The sequence below is a fragment of the Perca flavescens genome, chromosome 8, assembly GCF_004354835.1.
Source record: "Perca flavescens isolate YP-PL-M2 chromosome 8, PFLA_1.0, whole genome shotgun sequence".
NCBI classification, from domain to species: domain Eukaryota; kingdom Metazoa; phylum Chordata; class Actinopteri; order Perciformes; family Percidae; genus Perca; species Perca flavescens.
The window spans coordinates 3,370,134-3,384,287 of record NC_041338.1 but is presented as its reverse complement, the minus strand read 5'-3'; the positions used below and the strand labels follow the sequence as shown (position 1 = coordinate 3,384,287).

Sequence of the window (14,154 nt, the reverse complement as noted above, 5' to 3'; positions counted from 1 at the left end):
GCCTTTTGTTTTGCTTACAACAACACAAACAACCAGTTTCTTAACTAACAATCTAAAATCCTCAAGGCTCGTCCAGCTGATCATTGTCAGTACAGTAAATTGCCAGCTACATTTAGATTTTGTACACAACGTCGTAATGAAAGCAATATGCTACACAGGGGCTCCCCCCCTCGCAATATGTGAAAAGTGCATGATGTTTTCAGAGTTGCCCATGCACACATATCTCTGAGTATATCCAATTGTATTGCTTATGTGTTTTTTTTTAAAGATATCAGACCTTACACAAGTTTTCTTGCTTAGGTGTTTGCCATGGATATAACAAAAAATGCAAATACCAGTATAAAAATAAGGCAAACAGCCATCTAAAATAAAATAATTTTCTTCATAAAACACTTTCCTTAATAGCTGTATCAAATGTGTAAAGTTAAAAGTATAATGTATCCTTTGAAATGACCACCTAAATACATATAAAAGGTCAACAAACATTCTTATGCAAATACCAAGACTTAAAGTCCAAAACTCTTTCCTGGCCCCCTAGAAGCTCCAGCTTTATTACACCAAACGACATTTGTTAAATTGTACCATATTGGGCAAATAAAATGTAATGTTGGCCCTGAGGGAGGCTCTAGAGAAAAGGCTATGAGCTGCTTTAGATCATAAGGTTTTATCTTCTAGGAAGCATGAGTGTGATCAGCAGATGTAATGGCATTAAATATAATTATTAGAATTATGTTTTGTCTTGTGCGCAAGTTAACATTTTGGCCTAAAGGTGGCGTAAGAGGAAAGCTCATGATTTCTCCAAAATGGACAATGTTCATGGTCTTGGGAGCCTAATATATACAGACTTTTTTTTTTGTATACTATACTTATATATTATTATATAGGCTATGCTGTATACATTATACAATATGTGCAGATTAACTTCAGTGGCAATAATTTGTCACAAACACACACAAAGCACTCAGATTTACTTGTCAGCCAGTCCACTAATCCAGACCCATGACTAGTTCATAGAGAAGCATTATAAATGCTTGTTGCCGTAGCAGTGTTTGCTGTCAACAACTGGCAACAGTTCAACCTGGACCCAAGCAGTTTCCATTGTAACAAAATAAACCCAAAAAACATGGTTGCGTTTTAAATGGTGGGTTTGAATTACGACACAGACTAAGTGTGTTGAGTTTAAAGCTTTAGAAGGGCAACATAAAAAAAATAAAAAATGAATAAACAGCAGCTTTCATGTTTCTCGACAATTATGATCACATCTACACCCTGGTATTACAGGTGGGTGACAAATTCATATGATCTTGGCATAAATTCTACAAGTCTCTGAATGACATTCTGAGATATTTTGCTGTAGAAATGAAGTCTTGGACAGACCAACTGACCAGCCACCATCACCAACCTCAGGCCCTGTTGCTAATAGTGCTAAAAAAGTGGGCAAATGGCTACAACTGAAATACATCCCATCAGCGGTGGAAGAAGTATTCAGATCCTTTACTTAAGTAAAAGTACTAATACCACACTATAGAAATACTCTATTACAAGTAAAAGTATGTAAGTATCATCAGGAAAATATACTTAAAGTATTACAAGTAAAAGCACTCAATATGTGAGGATTTTTCTGGAAACTGGAAATGATCCAAACAGTTCTGTTTGGCTAATCATTTCAACTCTACTTGTAGGCCGTTATATTGTTGTGAAGTTAAATTTATAATAAAACATCGTATTTTATAAGCTACATGTGTTTTGTGTGCAAAAAAAATCTTAATGTGTAAAGTAACTAGTAACTAAAGCTGTAACAGATGAATGTAGTGGAGTAAAGTACAATATTTCTCTCAAAAATGTAGCGAAGCAGAAGTAGAAAGTGGCATGAAAAGTAAAGAGTCAAGTAAAGTACAAGTACCTCAAATTTGTACTTAAGTACAGTACTTGAGTAAATGTACTTAGTTCCACCACTGCATTCCATGTGCAATAGAGGGCTGAGACTACCCAAATTTCCACTCAAACTGAAGACTACTCCGCATGACTTAATTAATTCTTTAGTCCCTCCAGTCTGGTTGAATGTATGTTAATCAGTGCAATACATATTTAGTTGTAGTCTTTGGTTGGATTGCAAATCTGGGCACTCTCCAGTCGTCTATTTTGTGTTACAAGGTGACAGTAGTTGCCGGCAGGGCAGGGCAGGGCAGTGGTGGTGGCCAGCCATCACAGTGCTGTCAGTGCAGTGACACAACACAATCTTTGGGTCCCTTGGGAACATCAGTCCCATGTAAGGTTGTGATGTTGCTAGGTACAGAGTGACCCTAACCCTAAGTTAGTTAGTAACCCTAACTCTCCTCACGGTGCTCAGCTAGAAAAAACGATGAATCAGCAATATGTTCAAAAGAAAGGTCAAACAGAGGGAAATAAACGTTTATTGGTGTTTTTTTGCCCCCAACGGCTCCTTCCAGGCAGCACTGCCTTGAAGGCAAACAACACCATTGAGCGAAATAAACAGTGACAGAATGCATGGGCAGGTGAAAGGAGTTAATAGGAAAGCATAATTATTAACTTGCAGCCTCGGGCAGCTCCAGTGACCTGGTTAGCCTCATCCTCTGCCTATTGTCCTCTAGATCTTTAGCTGAAAAGTCAGATAGTTGTGCAAAATAAGACAACCAGTGGTGCGTCACCATGCATTAATGTACTCAATACGCTGATAATGACACTTTTAGAAACTTGTTTATATGTCACAGAGACTATATGCATATCATGGACACCATGCATGAAAGTGTTAATCGGAAAAGTATGAGTATCTGGCCCAAAAAATATCATCTTTAATGAAAGATTTTTGAGTGAATGAGTGAAATGATCACTAATAGTATGCTATTTGTTTTTCCATCACCAGGAATCAATACACCAATCAATGCTCATGTACAAATAGTTTAGGGGCAATGAGCGGTTGCTGTGGCAGTCACATGATCTTTTTGTCGCTGTCTACATTACTTTCTTGTCCTTTAATTTCTGCATTTTACATATTTCCCAATATAAATAAATAAAATGGCCCAAACAGTGATAATTGGTATATTACTGTTACCTTGCTAATAATTATTAGCCTGTGAACAGAACATTTGTGGAATTAAAATTGACTAGAGGTATTATGTAATACAGGGACTGTTGAATAGAGAGTTCATTACTGATGGGCAGCCTTTTTTATTGCTGTTCATGTTGTATGTATATATATATATATATATATATATATATATGTTCTTAGAAACAATACACACAGAGTTTTAACTGTGGGTCTCTGTGCGTGCATGCGTTTATGTCGAGTTGTGTTAGTGCAGAGCTGTGTTGCTGGCGCTGTGTCACACAGGGAGTCACCACGAGAAGGAGGGACTTAGGCAGCAGGACAATGCTGGTGTTTGTGCAACGGCCCCTGAGTGGCGGCTGGGTCTCTCAGATCGCTCGCGCTTGACTACCATTGCTGCACGCATTGTTGAAGTGAAAGGAAAGTGGACAGCTTGATCCTGTCTGTGGGAGCACCAACAGAGGTAAGACCCCACATTCCCCACAGCTATATCTCTGTGATGGAAGAAAATGAAGTTTTTGAAAGCTGTCTCGTGGGGGCTTGTGCTGTGTGAACTGTATGAGCGGGGTGTTCCAGTGCAGTTTCTGGGGGAAGCAGAAATCTGGGAGCTGGAGGTTGGCTTGCGGTCTGTGTTTTGGCAGGGTCACTACTGTGTGTGAATGGAGCTGAGCTGAAAGAAAGTTTCACAGAAAGAGGCTCAGTGAAAGGCATGTGTAGAATGTGACTAGGATCAAGCAATGGAAAAGACGTGTAGAGGGGAGGTAAAAAGAAAATATATATATAAAAAAAAAAGTACAGGTGATGGAAAATTATATAAAAGAAGATGATCAAAGCAAACATTGTTCCCGTTACTCTTAGAGGAGAGGACAGGCCAGGATAGAGTGAAGGTTTACAGTGGTAAAAATAGAGGCGGAATGGAGGTGGAGAGATTAAGAGAGAGATTAATTAGGAAGTCAGCAGGGGAAAAGGCAGAAAAAGAATGCTAAAAAAGAGAAAACATAGTAAAGGAAAGCAAGAGCTGTGAACCCAAGATAAGGTTTCAACAGCATTCGTATTATATGTGCTCCACACTGCTTAGGGCTAGACTGCAAACCATTGTACTTCCAGAACAAATAAAAGGAAAAAACCCTGTCAAACTAATTTTACAACTTCCATTCAAATCTCCTTTTCAGTCCTTTGTTAAATGCTGGCTTCCAAATGCGGTAAAAGAATACCGGTAAGCCCCTCGTTTTCAGTTCTGCCCTCCTTGCTAGATCAAATACTCTTATCCCTTTTAGCTGACAGATTAGAGAGACGCAAGATGTTCTGTCTCACTGTGGTAGTCCTGGGATATGCTGCTATTCACATTTATGAATGACTATATCTGGATCAAATAGACTCTTTAGTTGATGTAAGGTGTGTCAATCCTCCTTCACAAAGATACACTCCTATCGCCATCACAAATGTCTATTCAACAGGGCTTCATTGAGGATAGACATGCTCTTTCATCTAATTCACTCACGTATTAACTGCATGTGTTTTGTGTTTCCAGGCAGTGGGAGAGAGAGTGGGTTTTGGTGTAAGGCACGTCAAAGCAGAAAGGCTGGCCGTACCAGGTAGGAGAAGAAGGCAGTTCATTGCTGCCACATTAAAAGAAGCAGTGAATTACATTTGTGGCGTGGGTGGGCAGGTGAGGGCTGAGCTGTGGTGACAACTTTGGGCTGCGTGCCAAAATCTGAGAGGGAAGAGGAAGAGGAAAAGGAAGACCAAGAGGAGGGGTAGGTGGAGGAGGAGGAGGAGAAGAACAAGAAGAGGAGCAGAGGGCCTGGAGCCCAAACCCAAGCAGGATGGCCGAGAAGAAAGTTAGGTAAGCATCTCTACCATGTTCGTTTGGCTAAATAAAGAGAGATCAAAATGTATTCACTAAGTGGTGTGTGTGTGTGTGTGTGTGTGTGTGTGTGTGTGTGTGTGTGTGTGTGTGTGTGTGTGTGTGTGTGTCTGCTTTATTTGTATCTTTGTCCATGAATTATTTTGGCATTTGCATGGCTTGTGTTGGTGACTTGTTCTGTACTTACATGTGTGTGTGTGCGTGTGTCTATGTTGATCCTTCAGCAGTCTCCCTGCTAAGCTGATTAATGGGGGCGTGGCAGGCCTGGTCGGTGTGACATGTGTATTTCCTATTGACCTGGCCAAGACCCGCCTACAGAACCAGCAGGGCATCCAAGTCTACAAAGGAATGTGAGTACAGCTCCCCTGTCCCGAGTTAACCCGATACTGTCATTGAGCTGCCACATCCATACAAAGACAAGGGCTTTCACAATTTTTTCCCTGAACAGTACTTTTAAAAATATCATTGAGAAAAAGGCTCTAAATTTCTATTTATTAGTTAGGGAACGGCTACAGACAAATGTAAAAGTCTCTGAACTGTAAAAGCATTTCAAAATATCTGGTGATGAACGGAGGAATGGTGGTTAAATGGGCTCTCTTGTTAACAGTACTCTCTATTTTGAGCTACAAACAAGTCAGAATAGATGATGCTGACTCACATACTTTTCCACTGAATCTTAGAGGGTGGAGCAGCACTGCTAAACACACTCTTTCCATATTTGGCCCAGTGTTTTTGTGAGATTCTACAAAACTCCCTCATGGGGTCATATTCGGGAAATGGCTGTATACAGTGTGTGTTTTGATGGACCGCCGTGGTAACAACCAAAAACCAGACAAACGTTTAAGAATGAATGCACTCAAACTATTTCACATAGTTTGAAATAGTTCTAACCCTAACCCTATTTCACATTACTAGTTTGTGAGGAAGTTTTAAGAAACGCAGAGAAAAAGATTCTGTGTCCTTAAAAGACCGATCCTGAATTTTTAACTGCGCACATCTGGTGGGCATCAATGCTGTTGGCTGATTGGGCGTGGCCATCCGGGGTTAACCAGCACATTTCTCTGGTTTCCCACTGTGACTCAGAGAAGGAAAATAGCTTGTATAACTTTCCTTCAAGGCCCAATCACGAGGTTGAAGTTCTTTCTGCTCTTTGCAAAGATAAGAAATGTTCAACAGAACAGCTTATTGACACCACTGGTCTCTGTCCAGTTCGTTGTTGTGACAGAATACAGGGTCATGGAGTTTTTGGGTAAAGGCCAGGCTGGATGATGCTTTAATAATATTAAATGCATGTCTGTCATTAGAGCTAATGGTGAAGCATATGCACATTGGTGTGGTGTATTCTAGGACCAAATGAAAAACAGACAAATTGTCTTCTTTTTTTTTCTTCTTTTTTTTTTTACTTTAAAGGCTGGACTGCCTGGCAAAGACAGTACGCTCAGAGGGCTATTTTGGATGCTACAGAGGTATTCTTTGCATTTCTAATCCCTGTGACAAACAACACTACAACTGTGCTTTACTATGAGCTTAACCTGGCCGCCTACGCTGTTGTTTTCTACAGTTCTATTTGTGTGCCTCAGTGGAAACTGTCTATCACAAAGGGTTTGTCTTTTCCAGGTGCAGCGGTGAACCTCACTCTTGTTACACCAGAAAAAGCCATCAAGCTAGCTGCCAATGACGTCTTCAGACAGAAGCTCTCTAAGGATGGGTACATTGATTTTTGCCCTTCGATTATACATCACATAATGAAGCTGCATACAAAGAATCTCAAGCTACAGTATACGGTAGCTCTAGCTGAAACGTGGCCTACCTTTAAATTCATTGCATTACAGTAGATACTATTTTCTTTTAAGAAGTAAACATTTATTATAGTCTTACAAGTACCTTAAAGTGCTGATATTATGCTTTTTGTCTTTCTCCCTTTCCTTTATTGTGTTCTATATCTTTTTGTGCACGTTATAGGTTTACAAAGTGAAAAAGCCCAAAGTCCCCCCCAAAGGGTCTTACCATCTCCAACAGAAAACCCTGTTCACAAACTGCTCCAAACAGCTCTATTGTAGTCCAGCCTTTACTTCAGAGACAAACGTGGTCACTCTGCTTCTGACTGGCTAGTAGTCCTTACCTAGCTACTGCGCATGTGCGACTCCCAACAAAGATGGAACAGAAGTGAGATGTCTCACTCTGTAGCTAAAGCAGAGAGCTCAAAACACAGGGTGAAAAGAGGAGCTGCAGCAATGTGCAGTACAACAAAAATATGGTGTTTTTTGAAAATTAAACCATGTAAACCTATTTTGATATAACATCTAAATACAAAATGAGCATAATATGAGCACTTTAATATATGTGAATCAAATGCTCATATTATGCTCATTTACAGGTTCATAATTGTATTTAAAGATTGTACCAGAATAGGTTTATGTGGTTTAATTTTCAATAAACATCATATTTTTGTTGTACTGCACATTGCTGCAGCTCCCCTTTTCACCCTGTGTGTTGAGCTCTCTGTTTTAGCTACGGAGTGAGGCATCACTCTTCTGTTCCATCTTTGTTGGGAGTCGCACATGCACAGTAGCTAGGTAAGGACTACTAGCCAGTCAGAAACAGAGTATGAGGGCATGTCCTGACAGTACCTAGGTAAGGACTACTAGCCAGTCAGAAGCAGAGTATGAGGGCGTGCCCTGACAGTACCTAGGTAAGGACTACTAGCCAGTCAGAAGCAGAGTATGAGGGCGTGCCCTGACAGTACCTAGGTAAGGACTACTAGCCAGTCAGAAGCAGAGTATGAGGACGTGCCACGCTAGCAGCTAGGTGAGCATTATAACGTGTGTTACAAAGTGACCACGTTGGTCTCTGAAGTAAAGGCTGGACTACAATAGAGCTGTTTGGAGCAGTTTGTGAATAGTGTTTTCTGTTGGAGATGGTAAGTCCCTTTGGGGGGGGACTTTGGGCTTTTTCACTTTGTAAACCTATAACATGCACAAAAAAGATATAGAACACAATAACGTTAAGGGAAAAAGCCAAAAAGCATAATATGAGCACTTTCAAAAAATCTCAAGCTTGTGTATTTGCCCTCATAAATTAATACATGGACTCATGGCCTGTTATTACAGAAGCATATTCTTGTTATTCTTGTACATGAGTATAACCAAGCCTTTAATGTGTTTTTAGGCATTTGCCCCTGTGGGGGGAGGTGCTGGCAGGGTGTGGGGCTGGGACCTGTCAGGTGGTAGTCACCACTCCCATGGAGATGCTTAAGATCCAGCTGCAGGATGCAGGAAGGCTCGGTGAGTTGGTCATTAAGTTGGATTTAATGGTTATTTTTCTCAGAGCTTTTTCTTTGTAAAAATACCAAGATGCAGTGTGTCAAAATGTATGTCAGTGTAAAATGATGCAATGCACTGGCATCTTGGGAAATCCTTTTCAGGAAGTAAATCAACTCTGAAAATTGCACCTTCGGTCTTATTTATGCCAACATTGAGTTGGTGTAGGAGCAGTGTGTAGGAATAAGTGCCATCCAGTTGTGAGGTTGCAGATTGCAACCAAATGAATACCCCTCACTCAACCCTCCCTCTCCAAGCGTGTAGAACGTAAAGCAGCGGAAAGCCCTCTCTAGAGCCAGTGTTTGGTTTGTCCGTTCTGGGCTACTGGAGAAACCTAGTGGTGCAACATGGTGGTCTCCGTTGAAGAGGACCCGCTCCCTATGTAAATACGAAGGGCTGATTTTAACCTGATGAAAAACCAATTCTTAGATTCAGGTGAAAATACACTAATAAAACAATAGTTATAAGTATTATATTCCAATTCTACCAATAGATCCCACTTAATCCTACACACTGTTCCTTTAAAGTGCTCATATGATGCTCATTTCCAGGATCATAATTGTATTTAGAGGTTGTACCAGAAAAGGTTTACATGGTTTAATAAAAAAAAACACACCATATTTTTGTTGAACTGCACATTGCTGCAGCTCCTCATTTCACCCTGTGTGTTGAGCTCTCTGTTTTAGCTACGGAGTGAGACATCTCACTTCTGTTCCATCTCTGTTGGGAGTCACACATGCTCAGTAGCTAGGTAAGGACTACTAGCCAGTCAGAAGCAGAGTATGAGGGCGTGCCCTGAGAGTACCTAGGTAAGGACTACTAGCCAGTCAGAAGCAGAGTATTAGGGCGTGCCCTGACAGTACCTAGGTAAGGACTAATAGCCAGTCAGAAGCAGAGTATTAGGGCGTGCCCTGACAGTACCTAGATAAGGACTACTAGCCAGTCAGAAGCAGAGTATGAGGGTGTGCCACGCTAGCAGCTAGGTGAGCATTATAACGTGTGTTACAAAGTGACCACGTTGGTCTCTGAAGTAAAGGCTGGACTACAATAGAGCTGTTTGGAGCAGTTTGTGAACATTGTTTTCAGTTGGAGATGGTAAGTCCCTTTGGGGGGGGACTTTGGGCTTTTTCACTTTGTAAACCTATAACGTGCACAAAAAGATATATAATAAAGGCACTTTAAGACATTCAGGTACCATGCCTCTCAATAAATTAGACCCAATGTTAGCATTCACACATTGTTTATAAATGTGACATATGAAAGCATCTTTTGGCAAACTTCCCATTGACTTTTCTGTCAAAAAAAATAAATAAATGGGAAAACCAAGGTTGGTAGGTAGCCCATATTTTGTTCAGTAACAGTGATGGCTGCAGGATTACATTTACCTGTCTGTGTTTTCTAACCTGGGACAATGTGTGTTTGACAATCAGCCGCCCAGAGGTCTGTTCCAACTCCAGCTCAGGCTGCCGCCCCTGGTCCAGCTCCATCATTGGTGGCCCCCCCACCAGCGCGACCGAACCCTCCACCTCGGACCTCGGCCACCAGCATCACTGTGGATCTGCTGAAGACTCGAGGGCTGGCAGGCCTCTACAGGGGGGCAGGAGCCACCTTAATGAGGTCATACACACAAAGACATGAACAGAAACACACTCCCTCACTCTCACACATACTTACAATACATGATTTGTTTTACTTGTCTGTTTTTACTTTTAATGTACGTATTTATAAACAATTTTACAACTAAATTAAAAAGCCAGACTGAGACAGAGGCCAACCATAGTGACATACTGTTAACGTAAATACTTTGTACATAGCAGCAGCAGAAAAGTCAGCCATGATCCAGAATTTGGAACTATTCCAGACAGCTTGTTTCTCGTGTCCATTATAATTCATTGTCTCTTGACCTCACTGGTGTCACACTCAGTCCATGACATTACAGTCCCTCCAGAAAAACGTGATTATGCGATCGCATAATTCAATGCATAATCAGCCAAAGTCTGCATATTTGTGGAGGCCGCATTTTTTCAAATACGCCACACTTTCGGCGCATAAATTGCCGATTTCCGCGCAAAATATGCGGGGTGCATGATTTCATAATCCCCGCATTTTCGTTGCAAAAAAGTCATATATTCACACAAGAGCAGCCATTTTCCCCTGTTGCCATGGTAACCTTATCAAGTGACGTAATTACGTGATGTGAACATCACCGAAAAGCAGGGTGTTGGGGGAATCACTTTTTTTTCTCTTTTTCATCAAACCGCAGTTTTTGCAAGTTCCCGCAATTTCATCGCATAAAACTGCACAAATATCCCACATATTCCATCGCATTTTTTAAGAAAACGTGCCGCATAATCATGGATTTTTGCACGCAACAGTCACCAAAAAGCTCCGCATTTTTCTGGAAGGACTGACACTACGCTTTTTATACTTTGCTCTCATGTTGGAAACCTTTAAAAAAAAAAAAGATCACTTACATGAGCCTGCACAGTGGAGCACGTGCCTCTTCGGAACAGGTAGCTCTGCTTGGTTCCCAGTATTTTTTTCACAACTTTAAAACTATAAACGCGGTTCAATCGGTGCGGTTCAATCGGATGCGGCTCTTCTGCGATTCGGCGTGTCCCCTTTTTTTGATCTAGCCGTCACACATCCAGGTAGTGATGTGGACCGGGCAGCGGGAAGGACGGAGATTCCTTGATTTATAGTTAGATGTCCCTGATGGCCCCTCATACTGTCTCTCCGGTCATTCAACTCTGTCCTCGCTGAGTTGATTTCTCGTTGCATAACTCACACAGTGGTTGTTGTATTTCCTGACACCTCTACCAATCAACACCGATCAATAGATTCCTGCAGCTATGTCTGGCTGCTGTACTACAGTTGAATAGGGCCATGTCTGTTTCTCTCTTCACGTTCCTGGGACTTTACCCTCTCCCACTTTAGTTTTTAGTCCGTCCCATTTCTTTCTTAATGCCCTAACAGCTTTTCTTTAATATTTAATCCTTTAATCTAACATTTTTTTTTTTTTTTTTTTTTTTTTTTTTTTAATCATGATTTTCAGGGATGTCCCCTTCTCAATGATCTACTTCCCGCTGTTTGCCAACCTAAATGCGCTGGGCCAGGAAAAAGTGGGCGATGTGCAGGCCCGGTCGCCATTCTGGCAGTCCTTTCTGGCAGGCTGCGGCGCAGGCTCAGTGGCAGCCGTGGCTGTAACACCACTGGATGGTGAGTGGAAGAAAGTAAAAGAGATGGTAGGGCAGGATAGTTAGTTAGATAGTGGCTGCGTCCAAAATCACTCCCTTGTTCACTCATTCTCAACCATCTCTCCCTGTCTATTAAATGCAATGCATTGCATCATGGGATTATTAGCAGAAAAGAGTATGCATGCCATGGACGCCGGTTTTTTTGTTTTATTTTAGAATCAATTCACTAAGTTTTCGACTTCTCTACTTGTGTTAATATTACACAACATGTTTAACATTAACCATTATCCTGTGGCTACTGTTTACTTTCATTGACACACCGACAACAATCTTTAAGCGGATGTAATGACAGTGCACCTATGTGTTTTAAATGCCTGTACAGTCATAAAGACTCGTCTACAGACCTTGCAAAAAGGTGAAGGGGAAGACACATACAGAGGAATTGTTGACTGCACACGGTAAGATTTTAGTTTATATAAAAACATTTGTTACCTTAAAGGGACACAGCGACTTATTGGGACTTTGTCTTATTCACCGTATCCCCCAGAGTTAGATAAGTCCATACATACCCTTCTCATCTCCGTGCGTGTCCTAACTCTGTCTGACGCCCCCAACCCCTAGCCTAGCTTAGCACAGATCCTGGAGGTAACCAGCTCCATCTAGCCTACTGCTCTGAATAATAATAATAATAATAATAATAAGTTCCCAGTTTGTATACGGTTAGAAGATGGCTGTGTCTCATGTGACCTTGTTATTTGTAAACGCTGTGACTATACAAATCACAACATGTAAATAGGAAAATGTTAGCGATATTTTGTTACTTATTGGGAGCAGTAGGCTAGATGGAGCCGGTTACCTCCAGGATCTGTGCTAAGCTAGGCTAGCGGTGGGGGCGTCAGACAGAGAAGGGTGTGTATGGACTTATCTAACTCTGGGGGATACGGTGAATAAGCTAAAGTCCCAATAAGTCGGCATGTTCCTTTAATATTTACAAGGGTAAAAAGCCTTGTAACATGTCCTTTAATCCCCCCACCCCCTTGTTTTGTCTGTGTACTTTTGCAGGCGTATCATGATGCGGGAGGGCCCATCAGCATTCCTGAAGGGTGCAACATGTCGTGCTCTGGTTATTGCTCCTCTTTTTGGCATTGCGCAGGGTGTCTACTTTCTCGGGGTAGGGGAGACGGTGCTAGGTTTGCTGGGATAGCAGTGCTTGGCATTGGTGGCGATGGTTGTGTTGTCTCTGCTACTTTAATCTGCAGCAAATGAATGACACAGCTGAGCAAAAGGTGAATACGGTACAGAGAGAGGGCCACAGTCTGCTAACCAAAGGAAGAGGAATGGTCTGAGATATGAAGAGGCTCTATTTACTAATATGTGGACCAATGGGTTCACACTAATCATGTTTCTCTAGGATTTTGCATGCTGTCAACAGGTTCCGTAGGTTAAACAGGGCCCTGTGTATGTGTGTGACTAATCTGAGGGTTGGTCCTACGTGCTTGCTGCAATATGTCTGGGGCTGTTCCTTTCTCCTGAGAGAGATGATTCTGTCCGCTTGTTAAGAGAGAGCTGGTGCATGTTGTTCGAGGATGCTAACTAAAATGCCAATCTGACCATTTGTATGGTCACAACGAAGAGCTGCGCATCATCCTATGTAAGTGGCAAATTCCCCTTTATCAAAAAGCTAAGACTGCACAAAGTTTGATGTCAGAGTATGGACTGGCTCTTTGGGTTGACTTTAAATGCCAATCATTTAGTTCAATGTTTGATGGGTTTCTCTGGAACGGGAGCTTAATCCCTTTTTGCCTATCCTCCCACTCCATCCGTGAGGTCTGAGTTGTAATCTTGAGATTCCTTCAGAGGACTGGGAGGTGCCGGCTGCCAGAAACTCTAAGGTCATTTGTTAATCTGATGGTAATGCTTTAATCCCAGCATTAGCGTACAATATACCCTAACACACAGCTCACTTCCTGCCTAGAGGCCACAGGTTAGACTGCTGGGCCCCTGCCTGATAGCCTTGACTTCCTCTTCCTCACACAGCTCCAAAGGGTTTAAATAAAACCTACGAGAAGCCTGGAGCTGAGTTCACTGCTTAGTTACACACAAAAACACATTCCTCCAAATGATGTGCGCACAATAACTAAAACAAATATGCAAAGCCTTATCGTTGCTGATAGTTTCTGAAGCATCAAAACTGGAAGTCTTAAATTAATTCATTGGAATTGGTGGTGTTGAAACATTGATTTGGTAATTGAGTCCAATTTAGCGTCAAAAATTATATTTGTGGCACTAAAGTTTTTTTTTTTCGTTTTTTTTTTACATTTTTAATGCAAGACATGTTTGTGTGGCTAGTGTACCTAGGCTTCTACATATTCCATTGTAGAGAGAACATAGCCTGAGTAAACGGTTTACAAGCTGTAAATAAAGATATCTCATACATGCTGACTTCTGTGTGTCACACCCATTTATTTCTTTGGTTTTCATATGTTAAGTGCTTTAGAACAATGGTGAACATGCTTTCGCTGTCCGCACGCACACACACACACAGTCAAACTGTTAACAAAAGTTTGGCAAAAGTAGGCTGTAGTCTACAAAAATGTAAACTGAGTATGTGAAGGGAAAGTGTGCATCTTTGGTGAGCTAAATATGTAACTTTGATTACATTAACCCTTGTGTTGTCCTCGGGTCAAATTTGACCCGTTCTCA

The 14,154-nt window shown here is 41.5% G+C and overlaps 1 protein-coding gene across 3 annotated transcripts; it reads left to right on the top strand.

Annotated features, from left to right (window-relative positions):
* Window positions 1–3,380: 3,380 nt before the first annotated feature.
* slc25a18 (solute carrier family 25 member 18) lies at window positions 3,381–13,893 on the top strand. Of its 3 annotated transcripts, XM_028584331.1 has the most exons (11): window positions 3,381–3,530; window positions 4,599–4,662; window positions 4,737–4,913; window positions 5,159–5,284; window positions 6,345–6,400; window positions 6,552–6,642; window positions 8,103–8,218; window positions 9,685–9,871; window positions 11,310–11,473; window positions 11,834–11,909; window positions 12,514–13,893. In XM_028584331.1, exons 3-11 carry the CDS (start codon window positions 4,894–4,896, stop codon window positions 12,653–12,655), a joined length of 978 nt encoding a protein of 325 aa, XP_028440132.1. In that variant the 5' UTR covers window positions 3,381–3,530; window positions 4,599–4,662; window positions 4,737–4,893; the 3' UTR covers window positions 12,656–13,893. The 3 variants fall into 3 exon arrangements, with proteins under 3 accessions (XP_028440132.1, XP_028440133.1, XP_028440131.1); XM_028584332.1 differs by having other exon boundaries at window positions 3,382–3,530; window positions 4,599–4,913; window positions 5,162–5,284; XM_028584330.1 differs by having other exon boundaries at window positions 3,382–3,530; window positions 4,599–4,913.
* The last annotated feature ends 261 nt before the right edge of the window (window positions 13,894–14,154 follow it).